Source organism: Dermacentor albipictus, chromosome 6 (genome assembly GCF_038994185.2).
Source record: "Dermacentor albipictus isolate Rhodes 1998 colony chromosome 6, USDA_Dalb.pri_finalv2, whole genome shotgun sequence".
Taxonomy (NCBI): Eukaryota; Metazoa; Arthropoda; class Arachnida; order Ixodida; family Ixodidae; genus Dermacentor; species Dermacentor albipictus.
In genome coordinates, this window is record NC_091826.1 from 68001938 (window position 1) to 68020332 (window position 18395).

At 48.7% G+C, this 18395-nt stretch overlaps 1 protein-coding gene across 1 annotated transcript in view; it reads left to right on the forward strand.

Moving 5' to 3' along the window:
• The first annotated feature begins 1001 nt into the window (after window positions 1-1001).
• The window catches only part of LOC139061154 (endothelin-converting enzyme 1-like), a 122050-nt gene continuing 104656 nt past the window's right edge, over window positions 1002-18395 (forward strand). The window contains exons 1-8 of the mRNA XM_070540780.1: window positions 1002-1043; window positions 1413-1522; window positions 2727-3050; window positions 5924-6237; window positions 7562-7913; window positions 13132-13299; window positions 13569-13766; window positions 16104-16432. Coding sequence (XP_070396881.1) covers window positions 1460-1522; window positions 2727-3050; window positions 5924-6237; window positions 7562-7913; window positions 13132-13299; window positions 13569-13766; window positions 16104-16432 — 1748 coding nt within the window. The 5' untranslated portion in view covers window positions 1002-1043; window positions 1413-1459. The remainder of the gene's footprint in view (window positions 1044-1412; window positions 1523-2726; window positions 3051-5923; window positions 6238-7561; window positions 7914-13131; window positions 13300-13568; window positions 13767-16103; window positions 16433-18395) is intronic.

Consider the following 18395-nt stretch of genomic DNA (forward strand, 5'->3'; position numbering starts at 1 on the left):
GCTTCAATGAACTTGTGCAAAGCAATAATCTTGTGCCTAACTTACAGGAACCAAAAGACTAAACTATTGGCGCAGTAAACCCAGATTTCTAGTTGGAAACAACAGGGACATGCGGCTGATGGAAGGGAAGCGCTGGCAAGAAAAAAAATTGTCCATTGTTTCTATTTCATTACAAAAAGAGCAGAGGTTCGTTAAGGATAAACCAGATCTATGAAGATTAAAATTTAGGCGGGGAACTCTGCAACGAAAGCGAAAACGTCACCTGGCATTGTCGTGAAAGGCATTTACTCGTATTCCACCGGAAATTTAGATGACGACAATCATCTGCAGTAAGTAGGGTTAATTCACTGCGATATAGAAACAAAACGTGTTTAAATCGGGCTCCTGTTATAAAAGCTAAATCAGGAAGGATATTTAAGGCCGGACCATTTAGTGACTACTATGCGAGTCAGCTGATTCATTCAGGAAATATTCCACTATGTCCGGAGACCCAGGCAAACTGTCCGGGCCAATAGTCGAAAATATACTCAGCAGGTATGATCGATTATTATAAGTAAAACGTGTACAAAGCGAAAGCGCTCCTGCAGCAATTAATAATTTAGGTTTCTGTGGGCGCAATTTTCTGATGACGAAAATATTTACCAGAAATTCCGCAGGAAATATTGGGGTGTAATCAGCGATACGGAGAGCAAAATACCAGGTAAGCTGATTTGAAAAGACGCCAACTTCGGCCTGCTCTGAATTTTGTGTTTCGTCCGTGGAAATAACCAAGCGAGACGGAAATTTACTAAGATGATAGTTGTTTGCTTTTCGCTGTTTCTCATTTTGCATATTTTCTCTTTCTCCTCGGAGTAATTATGCGTCTTGCGTGTCCCTACCGCCGGCCCATTCTTGGCGTACGCCCGTTTTCTGTGCGTGCCGCAGCGAAGCACCATCATCATGACCTCCCATTGTGGGTATGTGCCATGTTTAAGACTCATCAACATCATCAAGAAGAAGAAGTAACCGCTCCACGAGGCATTCTTTGCAACGCACATCCTCATGTAAGAACATCTTTTGCAATATACCGAAATCTTTGAACACATTGGCGTTAAAAGTATGATATAGCTACTATGAACGTGCATTACGTCGCATCAAAGCCAGCCTTTCTTTTCCTTCTCGGACGCAAACAAGTCCAACGTGAAAGCAGGGCTCTTACTCGGCGAACGAGTGAATGTGCAATGCCTGTAGTGTGTCTTTTCTTTTCTGACGTTATTCTGGTTCGTAATGATTTATTCAAGGGATTGCAAACACTTCACATTTGCATTGTCAAGTGCTCGCAACAACGAGAAGCAGTCTGTCACGCTTTGCAATTTAACAGCACGAGCATGCCTGGCGAAGTTGTCCTGATCGCTTATTGTGGTCACACGCAGTCGCTGACCCCTACATTTCACCGGCTCAAGCAACCCCAGCGAGCGCGATGGCCGAGGAAGAGGAGGACAGGGCTAACGACGGCTTTGGAGCGGACGTCACCGAACACGGCGTAAGAGCTAAGCTGTCCGACTGAAATCACAACTGTGGGAATCAAAGCACCGGTGGGCATACTGCCAACGCTCTCGCGTTGTCAAAGGGGCCGTCGGAGAGGCCCATCGATCAGCTAAGAAAGAGGTCACGCCGGAGCATACCTATAGTACAGGGAAGATACACAGTCGTTAAGCGTAGCGAACAATCCGTTTATTGGCACTTGAAGCTTTTACTGACCCCTTGATTAGCACACGCGTGACGAGAAGGTATGTGACCGCGCGGAATGTAATTGAGTGAGCGTGTTCGCTGTTCTGTTTGCGTCATTACCTACCATCTGCATCTCCACTTCCTTTGCCTCAGCCTTTACCCCAGTGAGCAGACCAGACATAGACCAGGCTTTTCCGGCCAACCTCTCCCTTCTTTCAGCTCACTAATACCTCCCTCGCGTTTAGTCGTGAATTGCATCTAGGGGAGTTTTACAAATGAAACAACGAAACCTAAACTACCTCCTTAAAAAAGCAGTGTAGAAGTAATGGCCCGAAACTGAGCAGCGAGTTATGAGGGACACTGTATTAATCAGTGCTCAGGATTAATTTCGGCCACTGGGGCTCTTTAACCACGCACGTTTTAACCGCATACGTTTTAAGAGGGGCAGGCACTCACCAGGTGTTTGAAGCGAAACTTTCTTTGCCTCTTCACCCCACTTTTCCAGTCCTCTAACTGGTTTCTGTTGCTGCCTTGCCGACAACTTGGGCCGCTGTGGATATGTGCCAGAATAAAGAGCTTCAGACACTAAGTATGCGGTGTTGCGTTGGGTCCCAAACAGACAGGCAGTAATACAGGCACGTAGTAAAGGCGGCAACAGAAAATTGAAGTCTACAACAGAAAAGCGAAGAAGAAGTCGGGCAAAAGGAAAGGAAATAAAATGCTGAGTGTGCAGAAGGTTCGGTGAACATATTCGAGAGAGAGAGAGAATCGAGCTAAATGCAAGCGAAGAAGGAGAAGTGATGTGATGGCATTTTAGTAAACATCAAACAGTGCTTCGCGTATCACCGATTCGGCACATATGCATGCGAATTGCCTTTTTTTTTTCTTTTCTTTCTTCTTCGCTTTTCGTCGGTCGTCTACGCACCTCCGCTTATTTCCTTTTGTCTGGTTGTCCGAAATGATCTTCAACTTGTAGTATTCACGCTCGGTACCAACTGCGCGAGCGACTCTCGCAGGACGAGGGCGATCAGCAGCAGCCCTGGAACAACGAGTTCCCGCCCCCGACGCGCAACGTTCTGCTGTCGGCACGACCACAAGTGTTCGCCGCCTTCCAGCTGCTGACGCTGGTGGCCGTGGCCGCGTACGCCTACTGGAACCCCAAGCCCCGGCGGTTGCCCCTGCAGATGAGCTGCGCCAGCCTGGACTGCTTCAACGTGCAAGCCGAGCTGCACTCCTCCATGGACCTGAGCGCCGAACCGTGCGACGACTTCTACCAGTACGTGTGCGGACACTGGGCCGAGGGCCACCCGCGGTACCAGGACCAGTTCCGCTACCTGGAGGTGAGACCGCGAGGGAGCACCGGAGAACGGCCGCAGATTGGTCAAGCGTGCAGACCGAACCTTGCGAGACATATATGTCTGTACAAAGGGTGCTTGTTTTGAACCCGTGGTCAACACCTTCGACGTTAAAGGCCAACTGCAATGAAATTTCACTTGGCTGAATTGGTTATAACCGAGTAGTACGTAACACTGAATTAATCTTGGCAACGGTTAGTAATTGCACAATTTTTCATTAAGAGCCTCTCAACAGTGCCCAAGCAGATGACACGTGCACCTCGTGGTTAGCGGCTAAGACTTAAGTACCAGCCTCCAAGATTTGTCAACGCAGCGCGGCCATCTGTGGGCGCCGCTTAATCTCGGAGGGCATGCTGAGGAGCCGCACGTTCCAGGTCATGCGTCACTTCCTCCAAGCGTTAATGGCGGTGGTGTTTATAAGGCGAAAGCCTTAAGTGGCTCACGGGTTCAAAAATCCGTTGTCCGGCGTTATCGAAAAACTGACCGTCCGGCCTTATGGCACCAAAATTGATGGCGCCACACACGACCATTAGTGGGATTCAAACCCATGACCTTTGGTTGGAGTCGAACCCATGATCTTTGGTGTTAATTAGGGCAATCGAACCCACAAAATTTGGCGGGAGTCGAACCCTCTACTGTTGATAGGACCAACATTCAATGTCACCAAAATTGATGGTGCCGCCATTGATGATTGAACCTACGACCTTTGGGGTACATTAGGGCAAAGTTATTAAAGGCACTGTTCATTAATGTAGAGTTCTTTTGGCTCTCGAACACGCGACCTTTGGTGGGTGTTGAACCATTCACCCTTAGTGGGAGTCGAACCCCCTTGGAGATATGGGCGAACTGGCCATATCTAAATTAGATTCCAATTGACATCGTGTAGGTCGAGAGTCAGAGCCACTGCCTTTGATGCTGACTAAGGCACAGCTAATAAAGATACAGTTAATCAAGGCACTCGAACCAATGACATTTGCGGGTAGTCGTACCCGCTTGGAGATATGGACGAACCGGCCAGATCTCTAAGTTGCATTCCAATTGACATCGTGTAGGTCGAGAGTCAGAGCCACTGCCTTTGATGCTGACTAAGGCACAGCTAATAAAGATACAGTTAATCAAGGCACTCGAACCAATGACATTTGCGGGTAGTCGTACCCGCTTGGAGATATGGACGAACCGGCCAGATCTCTAAGTTGCATTCCAATTGACATCGTGTAGGTCGAGAGTCAGAGCCACTGCCTTTGATGCTGACTAAGGCACAGCTAATAAAGATACAGTTAATCAAGGCACTCGAACCAATGACATTTGCGGGTAGTCGTACCCGCTTGGAGATATGGACGAACCGGCCAGATCTCTAAGTTGGATTCCAATTGACATCGTGTAGGTCGAGAGTCAGAGCCACTGCCTTTGATGCTGACTAAGGCACAGCTAATAAAGATACAGTTAATCAAGGCACTCGAACCAATGACATTTGCGGGTAGTCGTACCCGCTTGGAGATATGGACGAACCGGCCAGATCTCTAAGTTGGATTCCAATTGACATCGTGTAGGTCGAGAGTCAGAGCCACTGCCTTTGATGCTGACTAAGGCACAGCTAATAAAGATACAGTTAATCAAGGCACTCGAACCAAACTGCTTGGCGATTGCCAAACTGCTTGCCATATGTTCTACATCTTCCTTCTATCGTCATCGTCACCCATCATGCACCTCTTTCTTCCCTCTTTCTTTCCCTCTTCCCCTTCCCCCAATGCCGAGTAGCTGGCTAGAGGGATATACCTCAGGCCGACCTCTCGGCACTTCGTGTCATTAAACTTCTTTCTCTAAAGGCACTCGAACCAATGACATTTGCGGGTAGTCGTACCCGCTTGGAGATATGGACGAAACGGCCAGATCTCTAAGTTGGATTCCAATTGACATCGTGTAGGTCGAGAGTCAGAGCCACTGCCTTTGATGCTGACTAAGGCACAGCTAATAAGGATAGAGTTAATCAAGGCGGTGGAATCAACGACGTTTGGTGGTAGTCGAACCCGCTTGAAGATATGGACGAACCGGCCATATCTCCAAGTTGGATTCCAACTGACATCGTGTCGGTCGAGAATCGAACCCACAACCTTTGGTGGGAGTCAAGCCCACGACCTTTGATGTTAATTAAGACGAAGTTAATTAAGGCACTGGAACACACGGCCGAAGATGGCGATATGGGCGAACCGGCCTCTCCAAGTTGGGATCCAGTAGACGTCGTGAAGGTTGAGAGTCGAACAAACTACTTTGGTATCAATTAAGGTGAAGTGATTTACGGCACAGTTTATTAGGATAGCTGTAATTATGGCCCTATAACCCACGACCTTTGGTGGGAGGCGAACCCACTTGGAGATATCACATACATATATATATATATATATATATATATATATATATATATATATATATATATATATATATATATATATATATATATAGTCTACGTTTAAATACTCTCCGTTTTAAAGATATCTATGAACCCCGCTCCATCGCTTCCCTGTTTCCTTCTTTCTTTTTTCGTTCCGGCAATACTCTAAACGTACGTATATTGCTTATCTCGACCGCTGACCACTTCACGCTCCTATCAGATTTGAATCCCAGAGCGTTGGCAAGGTCCAACTTACTGCATCGCTGCCTCGGCGAAAATCTTGACGTTTTATTACATCGTGCCGATTCACCTCCCGACTTGTGCGGTGGCAGACACGTATACCCCAGTAGGATTGTGTGATGGTGTTCACAAAAAGATTGTTCACAAAGAGACCGCTATCACAGTTCGGATATTGGGCCACATATAGCACGAGGAAAGCGATCCTCTCCCACTTCTCTGCGTGGCTCAGGCGAAGGTGTACATGAAGGCGAACGACAGGGTGCGCGAGCGTTTCGAGCACCTGCTGGAGCCGAGCAAGCCGCTGAGCACGTCCGACAAGGCCGTCCTGAGCTACGTGGCCTGCGCCGAGGTGCTGCGCCGGAGCATCGACGCGCCCTGGCTCATCGACAGCCTGCTGTTCATGGGGGAAGACAAGCCGGGTCACTTCCTCGCCACTTCCGGAAGCAAGAACGCTTCGGCCGAGGCGCTCGCCACCCTCGTCTCGCTGGCGATGGACTACGACCTGGACGTGCTGTTCGAGGTTGTCCTCGCTCCCGATTCCAAGTACGTCACGCCAGCGACAGAGAGAAAGAGAGGGAGAATGACGTGTACTAAAAACCGGTATGATGTAAGGATTCCTTTCCCCGCGATTCTCTACGTTTCCTATCGCCGATCATTGAAGGCCAGCTGATCCCGCTGAAAAAAACGCAGAATGATTGCCGCTCGAACCAGCGACGAAGTTCGAAACGGAATGGAATCGGAAGGAAATCTTTGCAATATTCCTAGCAGGTCCTGCACTAAAGGAACCGACAGCCTGTTGTAGTATACGGAGACACTATAAGTATTTGCCTCCTGCATAAAATGCTGTAAGCAGGTGACGAAGTTTGGACAAAAGAGAATCACTAAGTATACTTGCTTTCATTGCTCTCCTAGTAACCGTGCTTAATAAGCAAGCAGCAGCTCCTTATTCCACCGTATAAACCTCAGTAAACGAAATATCTGAATCACTTATGGATTGCAGCTGGGCCTCGTTATTTTAAGAGAGCAAATCTATAGCAGGACGACACGAACGATACCATGTGATCCCGTGAGTCCTGAGTGATAATTTGTTATGCAGCACGGTGGTGGTAAGCAGTAAGGAAAAAACGTCCCCCCTCCCCTCCCCCGCTACCCGCCTTGATCCTTGAGAAGGAAGGGGCAGGGGTGCAGACAAAACTATATTTTGCGATTCCCTACCTGACACCTTGAATTGTCCCCAAGACTTCAAAGTATAGCAGCCCGCAAAAAAGGCCACTGCTGAGCGCGCGTGGCAACAGAAACGTGTGTCTACAGCACCTCCAGAAATTCGAAGTTTTATTAGTTGTCATGAACACAGTCTTGACTAACGTGAAGCAAGTCTTACAATAGAGCGAAACTGTCAATGTAATAGACTGATTTATCGGCATGTTGCTTCGAGCAACCTCAATAAAGCTTTTCGCGTTATCCTTTTATTTAGGTTTGTTAAATGCAAAATTACTCTTTAAATATTTTATCTACGGCAGCTGCGACAATACTAACACTTTATAGGACATTTCAAGACAGCAGACTCAGTTTCTGCAGCGGGATAACTTTTCCGTACCTGTCTTCCCCCCATTGCAAAACACTTTGCCACGACGTGAGACCACGAACTAGACCTGAAGAATGGCACGCAGGTCATTCAAGATGCGCCGGCTCGGAACTGTCTTATAGTTATTGAACAACTGTTTAACGATTTCCGAAAGCTTGCGTGAAATACGAGTAAACAACGAGAATTTTCGCTTGAACGGCCCAGCAGCACAGCATCTAGACGCGTTGTGATCGACGAAGGTCCCGTGTAAACACGCGCTTTGCACCTCCATTGCGGCATCAGTTCTCAGGGCCGGAGCGTGGTGAGCGTGGGCCACAGTGCGTCCCTGCTGCGTTGGAAGAGGCACCGGGAGCGCTACCTGACGGCCGAGTCGACGGCTCGCTGCGTGCGCCAGTTCGTGAGCGTGATGACGTGCGACTGCAACCGGGATTCGAGCCTGACGGCCGCGCTGGTCGCCATGGATGCACAGGTGACCGCCAAGATGGCCGTCTCCGCCGCCACTTCCGCCGGAAGGGGCGCGCGCTTGCGGTTCCGCGACATTCCTTCCGCCTACGCTGGCGTCTGGCGGCGCGCGGTTCGTGACAACCTGCGGGCGGCGTTCGAGGGTGGCGATGAGGACGACGGAAGCGCCAATGTAAGCGAACGTCTATAGTACAAACACAGAGGCTCAATTCTTGCGCTGTTCGCAAGCCCGTTATCTTATTTGGTCCTGCCTTTTGTGTCGTAATAAGGTTGTAGATAGTCATGTATTCAGTGCACACAGCATTTAAGAGCTTAAGCATCGGCCTATATGTCTACGCAAGCCAACTTTATTATATTTAAGCTAAGCTTTCGTTGCCCCCCCCCCCCTTCTTTCGGGTGCTGGCTGCCGGCTGCTGTCTTGCACGATCGGCTGGTATTGGACATAGCACAAGCGAGCACTGGATATACTGAAAAACAAGGATGCCTGGAGCGGCACGTGGTGCGTGGAAACCGCGGATGCGAGCTCCAATACAAACATGCCGTAACCGTGATGCCGCATTCTTCGTCTTGTAATCGCATTCGCTTCATTAAGATCATTCCTTTCTTTACAGGCCGTCGTCGCTGTTGTCGTCGCTGCACTGTCATTTCGTTATCATAACGCCGTCGTCGTCATGATGACGTATTCACGCAGCTCGTTGACATTCCCTAGTCACCACACGGTCGTCATTCGGTCGTCATCCTGACGTCGTTTCCACTGCGTCGTCGACGTACGGTCGTCTTCACGCATTTCCGGTCGTTGCAGCGTCGTCATTTAATCGTCGGTATTCCAGCTTCACGTTTTCGTTCTCATAACGCCGTCGTCGCTATTGCAGCGTTGTGATTCCGTTGTCGCGAAACCACCCTCATCATGCCGTCGTGGTCATATCGTTGTGGCTATACCGTTGTGGCCATACCGTTGTGGTCATACCCTCTCCAACATTCTGTCGTCTTTGTCGTCATACTATTGTCGTCGTTCTTTTGTGGTCATGCGTGGGTACGGCATGTTCAAATACCCCAAGTTTACGTGGAACGAGACGTTTTCTAGTGAAAATGTGTAGAACTTGGTCGTGGGCTCTGTATTCGCATATGGTGAATAAGCAGGATCACTAAGCAACGATACCAGGCGGTATCGGCGACACCGGGTCATGTTGTGTACCGACAACAGGACTCACGTTTCGCAGCACGTCTGAGTGTTGAGCATTGGGTTTTTCAGAATGGTACCTCTGGTGCGCTTGCGATTCTGATAGCGATCGAAAGCATGCCCAAACATGTGGAGCACCTGCGCAAGAGCATGTTGAGATTTTGGACACTCTTGCCTCGAGATAAAGCGATCGCAGATGTCTCACGGAATGTGCACCGCGCCACTCTAACTTTTCTTCCAGCTTATGTCTCCAGACCGGTTTTCCTTCCAACTCTGTGTGTTCCTACACAGCTGCCACTGTGGAAATCTTTAGAGCAAGGTACCTGTATTTACTTTGCCCCCATCAGAAGGACACTGTTTACTTTCTTCTACGACGCCGAAGAAGCGCCAGGCTCTCCTGACGCTCGCAGTCTAGTCGTAGTGAACGAGCACTGCAATATCATGCACCGCAGCAATGGCAGAAGGGCCCCTTTGGGCTTGTGGGTGATTGCGCATTCGACACGATAGGGACATCGGGCGAGATATATTAAACCTCTTAAGCCTCGTATGGTACGTGGTCAGACGTCCGCCTGCATTTGCTAGGCGCCTAGATGATTACATATAACCACTGAAAATGAAGGCAGAACTTTCCATTTTTAACTATCGTGCCCCAAACCTGATGCTGATGACACTAGTGCGATGTCATGGATCTCACATAATATTTCGCACAATTTGGCAAATTTTGTGCAGAAAAGGTTGACAAACATCACTGCACAGAGCCTTCGCTTAGTTTCATACGGACCTTAAGCTTTTTCATTGATGAACACTTAGCAGACCATGCACCCAAAATCATTACGTCGCAGGTAGGTAGCTGACGTAGGCAATTCAAGGTGGCATCACTACTCTCGCTTCATTTTCCCGCCCTTTATGGCTTCCCGTCTCTCCGTGCACGGCTTGTCATAATTACTTAATCAGTGATGTGTATTTGACTATACTAGCACTATTCAATTATTTTTTTCTTTTCACTACTTCTCGAAGATAACATCGAAAAGATTCCACACTCAGCATCGTTCGCAAACACAGGCTGAGCACCGATCACATTTCTGCGAGTACCAAACTTTATAGGTACAAGTTCTTCCCTCACAATCTCCGACTGAAAGACCGTGTCCAAAGGAGTATTTTTCTTATAAGTGAGACAGCAGAGATTAGACCGAAAGTGGTTTTGTTCTTGTCCGTGTATTCCGTAACGCTATGGTGGTCATCGTTGTACTGTCATCCGCACATTTTTTCACTTAAAGGCCAAGCTGCAAAGGAATTTTGGACTGCATAAAAAACTTTTTCTTTTTTTTTAGCGGTACATTTTACTGGTTTGACCGCGCTCGAACTCGGTATGTAGCGATGCGGAACCCGCTCAAGATTGTAAACAAAGTAATCCTGCCCCAGTCGACCGTGCTAGCCGCTCCCAGAAAAATCGGAGACGTCACGGCGTCAAGTTTCTGTAACATGACGGTCGAGCTCCCTGCGGTGCTCCCAGGTTGAGGGTGGAAGCGCCTCTGAGCCCTCTGCGCTGGAGCACAACACTCTGAATGGTCTAGACGAATATGTTCCGAGTGCTCGGTTGTGACCAGCCGAATGTAAACCGCACCGCGAGCGCACTCTGGAGCACTCGAAAGCGACCAGTCGAACGTGCCATAAGGCAGTGTAGGCATAGAAAAGCATGTGTGAAAAATATTGTACTTCTGAAATACGAGTGGCATCCTAACGATAAGATTGCGAAAGTAGCCGCTTTTTGATACCAAAATTGTAAAAAAAAGAAAAATACGCCGCCTTACCACTTGCCGGAAGTGATGTATGAACTACAACGCTCGGTTCCTAGGGCAATGACCTCCGAGGTTGGGCGGCGCCCGTAGTGCATAGAAAATTCTCGGAGGTGGCGTACTCGAACTTGAGTCACAGCCGCAGCCGCCAGCTGCATGCGCCGTCTGCTTAGGTGCTGTTTAAAGACTGGTAATAAGAAAAGCATACAATTCCGAGCCTTGAGCCTCTGTCAATATTCCTTCAAAGGTATGTACTCACTTATAAACCATTTAGCCAAATTGAAGCATCGTTGAAGTTGGGGTTTAATACCGTAGGGTATTCTAATAGCGCAAACAGCAACACGGATCTATTCAGATAATCTAATCGCGGTTTTTGGGCCGTAAAACCCCAGAATTTCGGTAAGTTTTTGGTCTAACATGGACAGCAAGGAGACACAAATACACTAAGTATGGCGCTAACCGATGTAACATTTGCAACGAGTTAGAGTAATGACATAAGTCATGGGACTTTTGCCGTCAGAGAACCTATTTCTAACATTTGCAACGAGTTACAGGAATGACATAAGTCATGGGACTTTTGCCGTCGGAGAACCTATTTCGATGTGACGACGAAACCGGTCTCGTCTTTAGGCTTGTTAGATGCAGAAAAAACGACATCAATGTTAAGATTGCGCGCGGGGTTACTGGGGTCGTGCAAGCGGCGGCGAATGTATGGAATGACATCGATACTTTTTTCTCGTCATGAATGGCGTATACCCATGTGTAGAGATCGTGTGCCCTGTTTGGCCTAGTAGAAGAGCTTATGAGTTCACTCGTAAGGCACTCCTTAGGAGAAAGTGCATGGAGCCTTTGCTCCTTTCAGTACTGAAACCCCTTAGGATGCCATGCCGACAAGCCAACATTGCAACACGTGATGTCACATTAGCCATATTGATGTCTTATTCACATATTTTAATGGCCCTGCTGGAAAAAAAAGCGAATCGAGATAATCCGTATATTTTCGCTAAAACAATATGGCGGTCTTGATGGCGTCACTGCGTTCGTCCTATGAGGTTGGGATACCACATGCAACATTTTACTATGACAGTCGTCGTTGTAGCCCTGGTACTGTTGTGATCGTCGTCACGTCATTGCTGTCATAATTACATCATCGTCGGGTCTTCGTCGCCAACAAGCTTCATCCTCGGCGTCATCGTCGTTTTATTCCCACCGCAATTATATGAATATTACAGACAAGTTTTCGCTGTTGCCGTCGCCGGAATGTTCCATACAAAGACCAAGAGGATAAATAATGAGCGGCCCCTGCACCGAATGCTGCGAGTGCGAAGGCAAACGGGCTAGGGTAGTCCGAGATGAGGGGTGGCTCCATCCGCGTCATCTTCCCGGGTGCTCAATTTTGGAGATCACGTGATGCTGACCGCGCGTCTCTCCTTCTATATCTCCGCCGTGGCGGCGCATGCCTTTCTGCTCAGCGGAGCGCGTACCAAAGAGGTCATATTAAAAAAAAAGCTCCTTGGCACATGCACGGTCCGCGCACCGTATGTTGGAGGTAAGCTGCAGTGAATCCCACGGCTAAGGGTGAGCCGAGATGGCTGATGGCATCATGCACGCTATCTCCCCGCGTGCCTACGTTGGGTGTCGCGTAAACTAAGCTTCGAAGACGCGACAGCGTTGAATTGCGAGCGGCAGCACGAAAAGTTCGCTCCGCACTGCCGGTGCTCTTTATCACGCCAGCGTTCTAACAGGAAAGTGCTCACGCTCATTGAAGGAGATGTGTTCACGTTTTCAGTGCGCGCGGGACATCATATTGACTTAGCGAGTGGTAAGTGCAATTTATGCAGCCTGTAACACTACGAACTTCGTGTGATAATTTGCCATCGCTACTGAAACATCTTTTGAACGCGTCGTCGCAACGGCCGCCACCCTAGTCGTTGATGTGCTTTCATAAATTCGTGCAGTTGGGGTAGCTTGCAGTGGACTGTTGGAGCTCTGCACAATGTTGGCGGCGTTTGCATCAGCAGAAAGAGTGCAGCTGCAGTCGTGGTACAATGTTTAGACCAGGATGAATCGATAAATTCTGCTGACCTTTCTTTTTTATCCAAAGGGTGACTTCTCCAGTGCTGAACTTGTGTTTCTCTTTGGCACTTTTGTGAGTTCTGCACTGATCTGAAAGTTCGTATGGTCGTGGATATTGTGCAAATTTCTATTTGAAATGTTTCGTTGTTTTTAAAACGTGCTCCGGCTTCTTGCTTGCTTGTTTGCTTCTGCTGCTCCTCCTCGAAGCTTATGAAAACATGCCCGCTTTTCCCGCCCTTCCGTCGCTTCGATCGCGTTTTGATTGGGAGTATAAAAAAAACAAGTAAGTTATCAAATAGCATGTTTCCTGTCTTTCCATTCACTGCATGAACCAAAAGGAGCCCTCCCCAAAGCCTTCGGGCACCAGAGGACTCCGCGGCCGCCAACCTTGGAACCTGACCGGCGACAGCGTCTTGTACGCGTCCGACCCGAGGCTGTTCAGTCTGGTGGACGAGACGCTGACCCTGCACCCGGAGTCACACGTGCGATTTTACATCGCCTTCCAGGTTAATGAAAACTTTTTGCTCATCGGCCCGAATCGGTGGAGGGATGAAAACGAGAAAGTCATTGCGCTGTTGTTCTTTAATTATTCTTAATCAAACGTATTACTTATGAACATGTGGACGCCTACTGTGTATATAGCTTAGGTTCGCAGAACATCGACGCTTGATAACGATAATCAGGCGATTGCTTAGAGGTGCGCAAATAATTGCCATCGTAAGCAGGAAGCTTTCGCTGTCAGTCCGAAAAATACGCGTTCCGTACAATCTTCCAGGTTGTGCGCGCCCTGGCCCCGTTCGCGTCGTACCGCCTCACCGAGTCGCTGTTCAGCGACGACAACGCGACGGCCGTGTACCTGTACGTCGCGGACGCGTGCACGGCGGCCGCCAGCAAACTCACTTCGTTCGCCCTGGCCACCGCCGTGTTCCAGCACGTGCTATCGGAGCGCCGGGTGAAGCTCGCTTACGAACAGGTCGGTGCCAACGTCAGCACAGTCACTTTCGCCCTTGGCTACGGCGCAGAACTGCGCCCATTTGCCGATTTTGTTTTTCTGTAAGTGCACTTCCCAGGGATGTGTGCGGCGCGCAGTCAACTTGGTTAAGAGGAAGCTTTAGCTCGGGCCCAACTCCGACGCGGCCTATCCAAGTACGTGTAAAACGCTAGAACGCTTTTCTGAGATAACGCCTGGACCGATTTTAGTGCAATTTGCTGTATTTGAGAGAGATAGTTAAATTCTAGTGACTGTTGTAAGCGGAATTTCGATTTAGAGCTTCCATTCTGTTGAAAGAGTTTTCTAAAATTCAAGAGTTAGAAAAATCAAGCATGAAGTTTACAAATTAATAGCTCTACTTCCAGAAGAGCTATCGGGGTTCTTTAAACGGCATCCGTTAGATCATTCAAAGCGGACAAATTCTGTGTGTCATTGTATATCTTAGGTGAATTTGTTACGTTGTGTACAAGGGTTCTGCAAAAGTTATATTTACTTCTTACTAGATTTTTTATAATGATGCGTAACATATCAGTTTGGTGTGCTTTAGATGTGTCATTTGATGAAATTCACATAATTGTGATTTCATTTTTCATTGCAGAGTTACAGAGTTATAAACTTGATAGCTTAATTTTCTGTAATTCGCGCGTTTTGCCAATTTTAATAAAAATTGACGACCTAAATCGAGAATTCTAAACAAACCGTCACTAGATTTTTAGTTTTTCCTTGGAATGCAACAAACCTTGTCAAATTTGGTGCATTGGTTGCCGAGAAAAACGAATTCTACTTTTACGCGTATTTAGATAGAAGCACCCGAGCTAAAGCTTCCTCTTAAAGACGACAAAGAAGGCGACTTGACGCACCGTCACTCTCCACGACTGAGTTTGTAGCGCAGCAATGACATCGTTCTGCTCACTTTCCGCTGTCAACATGAGTTTACGCATTATAGTTTGGGAGGGCCGGAGCGTAAGCGCTGAGCTAAAACCCTCTTAGAGGCGCGTGTCTAAAGCTCTTTTCGAAAGTGGAGGCACGCAATGCACGTCCAGTGCGGGTTTGTGAGCGCGACTCGTATTGAATTCCTAGGTTGTCACATTAAAAAGTTGGCAATGACTTATTCCCGATCATATAGCACAAACCAAACAACCACAGTGGACGAAATGGGGCTTTTGGAACGTTATTGTAGGTTGTGCATAATGAGGTGGCCGCGAAGTGAGGGTCACATGCGTGAAGCACAGGCGTCTTTGAGCGCATCTCTGTATGTGTTTGCATTTCGCGACATATTGGCTGACACGGACAATCCGTCTCGGGCGGAACGTTCCAGACAGAGTGAAGCGTGGCGCGTCTGCTTCCCTAATCGGGAGATGTGACGCCTGGGTGCGATTCACACCGGTCGCTTCAGACAGACCTCCGCTCATGCAGTGCTTTGCTTCCATACAGACGACGCGCGCTACTGTGCACCATGTCGTAGCAATCGTCGCAGCACAGTCCGTCTTGCGCGGCACTACGCTTTTCTTCGCACGCTTTCGTTCCCCCAGCGACGAGAACGGCCCTTCGCCGCGGGGAAGTCGTGCCACCGGTGTCGGTGGCGACAACACCCAAGGGAGCGTCACATCGAGCCTTACTTGTAGCCACTCTCCATCGCCTCTTGCAGGAGCAGTGACGCCCGCCACACACGCGGACGCGCGTAGCCCTCCCTTCCTCACGGCACCCGCACCTCCCCCCCCCCCTTCACCGCTCTCGGAAACGCAGATGAGATCGCCCACACGGCTGCGAATTCCATGGCCGCCGGCAATTCAGCGCATGCGCAAGCCGTGTCCCCTCTGCTCCTCCTCCGCTTTCCTCCTCATGGTTCTGCTGCACCCTCCTCCTGCACTTTCCTCCTCCTATCTTCGCCATGCCCTTTCTTTCATCAACCCTTCGCTCCGCGTTCGCTTTCATTCTCCGCGGCACTCGTTCACTCGGTTACGCCGCCAACGCAGTAACTGGCCATTAAGGGCTGCGATCTAGAGAAAAAGAAAAAAAGGTTGGCATGCTACATAAATAATACAATCCCAACCTTTTTCTGCATATGAAAATAAACTTCCTACTGTTCTATACTGCTTAATAAACCATGCTTATCATTCACTAAATTGGGAAGCTGCCATTTTAATGGCGTAACTCAGCGTAGTATTTCCATATGTGCAAAAATATCTGAATTCTTCTGGGGAAATTGGAGCTCGCGATGGGCTGATGCTCACTCTCAAGCTTCTTAATTTATTGAAATGTTCTTTTCCATGCGTCTGCGCCAACCGTGCGGACGTCTCGGCGTTTCTTGACCTGCAGGTGGACGCACTGCGCAACGAGACGATGGCGTCCCTGTCGTGGCTCGAGGAAAGCGAGCAGGAGGCGGCTCGCAAGCGGTTGTCGTCTCTACGCTCGCTGGTCGCCTGGCCGGAATGGCTCAACTCGAACGACGCCCTGGACGCGTACTTCGCGGGCATGCCAGACTTCCGCGGCTACTACGTCGAAGTCTACCTGGACTCCGTCAAGGCGCTCAGGAAGCGGCAAAAAGCGCGACTGCTACTTCCGCGTGCGGCCGGTGTGAGAGAGGACAACGCCACGGGACTTCTCGCCGGGGGCCCCGAAGAAGGCGCGCACATTCAAGGATTCAGGTGAGGTGCAATTCGTATTCGAGAATTTGCCCTCCATGAATGTGTGGCGCCCATCCCCTGTTTCATTGTGCTCAGTCAGTGCAGTAAGCAATAAGTGCATAAGCCCAAAGAAAGTGGACACAGAACAGGCGCCGAATTATAATTGCGTTTTAGCTTTGTCTCATCCGCCCAATTCGCTGCTGCTATTTCGTTGAGCAGACGACAATGGGGTACTTGGTATCCGAAACTGGTGAAGTGCCACTGTGTAAGTACCACTGGGCAAGTGCCAATGGGTAAGTGGCACTAGGCACATGCCTCTTATTGGCCAGTAATCGCCACTGGGTAAACGCACAAGCAGAACACGAGCCGAGAAGTGAAGTGGGCAACATAATTTTGAAGAAGTCGGCTAAGAGGTAAAGGAGCTAGAGACTAGACATTTGCTTTAACATTTGCGCAAACATCAGAGATAGCTTCGCTAACACCGATTCCCACATAAGCGAGGGATCTGTGGAAATGTTTTTCATGTTGTCCTTTAGCGGCCTAATTTGTGAAACTGTGCCGAATAGTGAATTTTGATAACTGCTCGCCTTGATCTGATATCATAAAGTATGGCATTTTCTCCTAAAAAAACCTGAGCGAATTGCTCTATTTTTTGTACGTATTAAGAGTAGTAACGCCCGTTTTTTCGCGCTCTGAAATGATATATTTCTAAGCGTTAGGAAGTATTGTCAAACAATCATACGTAACTTTTATTCTTTTTCCCTGACCCCTTCGTTGCGCTGGAAAATGAACTTTAACATGAGTGAATATATCACCGCTTTCAAAACGCATTCGGTTTTGTCATCGGTCAGACGTCACTGGGGCCATTTCATATTACTTCGCTCGCTTGGCTCTTTGTCTCTTCGTGTCTGAAAGATCTTCGTCTCTGAAAGCGATCTTGAGACCTGTCCGTTTAACGCTGGGAGGGCTTGACTTCATAACGGAAATAAAGGCACAAGAAGTGTTAAACAGTCTCTTCGCACTCACAAATGTCACGCATAGGCCTGTCATCTATTCAGTGTCCAATCGTAAAGCTCTAGAGGTACCAATAAAGTTTGCAGGCATAATTAAGCAAGAAGGGCGGATTGATGGACTATAATACAGTGAAAGCTCGTTAATTCTAACTTCAATAACTCGAACTTGTGGATAATTCGAACTGTACGATTTGGTCCGGCCAAGCTCCACAGAAGTCTATGTATAAAAAAGTCCGGTAATTCGAAAGCGAGAAGGTTCCTTCACGGATAATTCGAACTACGCTCGCCTGGCACACGGCCAGAGAAACGCGCCTACTGCCTACACACAAGGCTGTATTGCCTCCGAAACGGAGAGAACAGCGAGAGAAGGCAAAATCGGAAAAAAATCTAACCGACGCGGGGTCAGCCAGAAGGCAGCGGTGGCTGCCGCCTCTCCATTCTACGTAACCTCCGAGACTTCTTGCCCATTGCGACTCTCGGAGGCTTTGCAAATCTTGTACAGCTGCTAATGTTGTGCGGAGATGGCACAGCAAGCGCCAAAACACAGCGAATCAAGTACGTCGCAGCTGCGCTTGCAATCAAGAACCAACGAATCAGGACCTTCGCCACCTTCACATGTTCAGCGTCTTTGTCTCGGCAGTCTTCGTCGGTTGTGCATCTCTGTTTTCGGCTTAGGAGGTATCGGCCATCGCGATTCATTGTGATGATGTTAAGCCTCGGCTAACGTTCGTTTCGGTGGACATCGGTGGTGTGGCACAGTCGGACCCAGAGCTTCGACTTGAAAATGGCGTGTGCCCGCGGCACACGCCATCACTTTCTGACTCGCCAAAAATCTGACATTCCCTACTGCTTCCAAATCGCAGTGTACTGTTGCTCTCCTTCACTTTCGTTAGTTCGAACTTTCGTTAATTCGAACTGAAGCGGCTTCCCCTTGCGGTTCGAATTAACGAGCTCTTACTGTAGTTGTATAG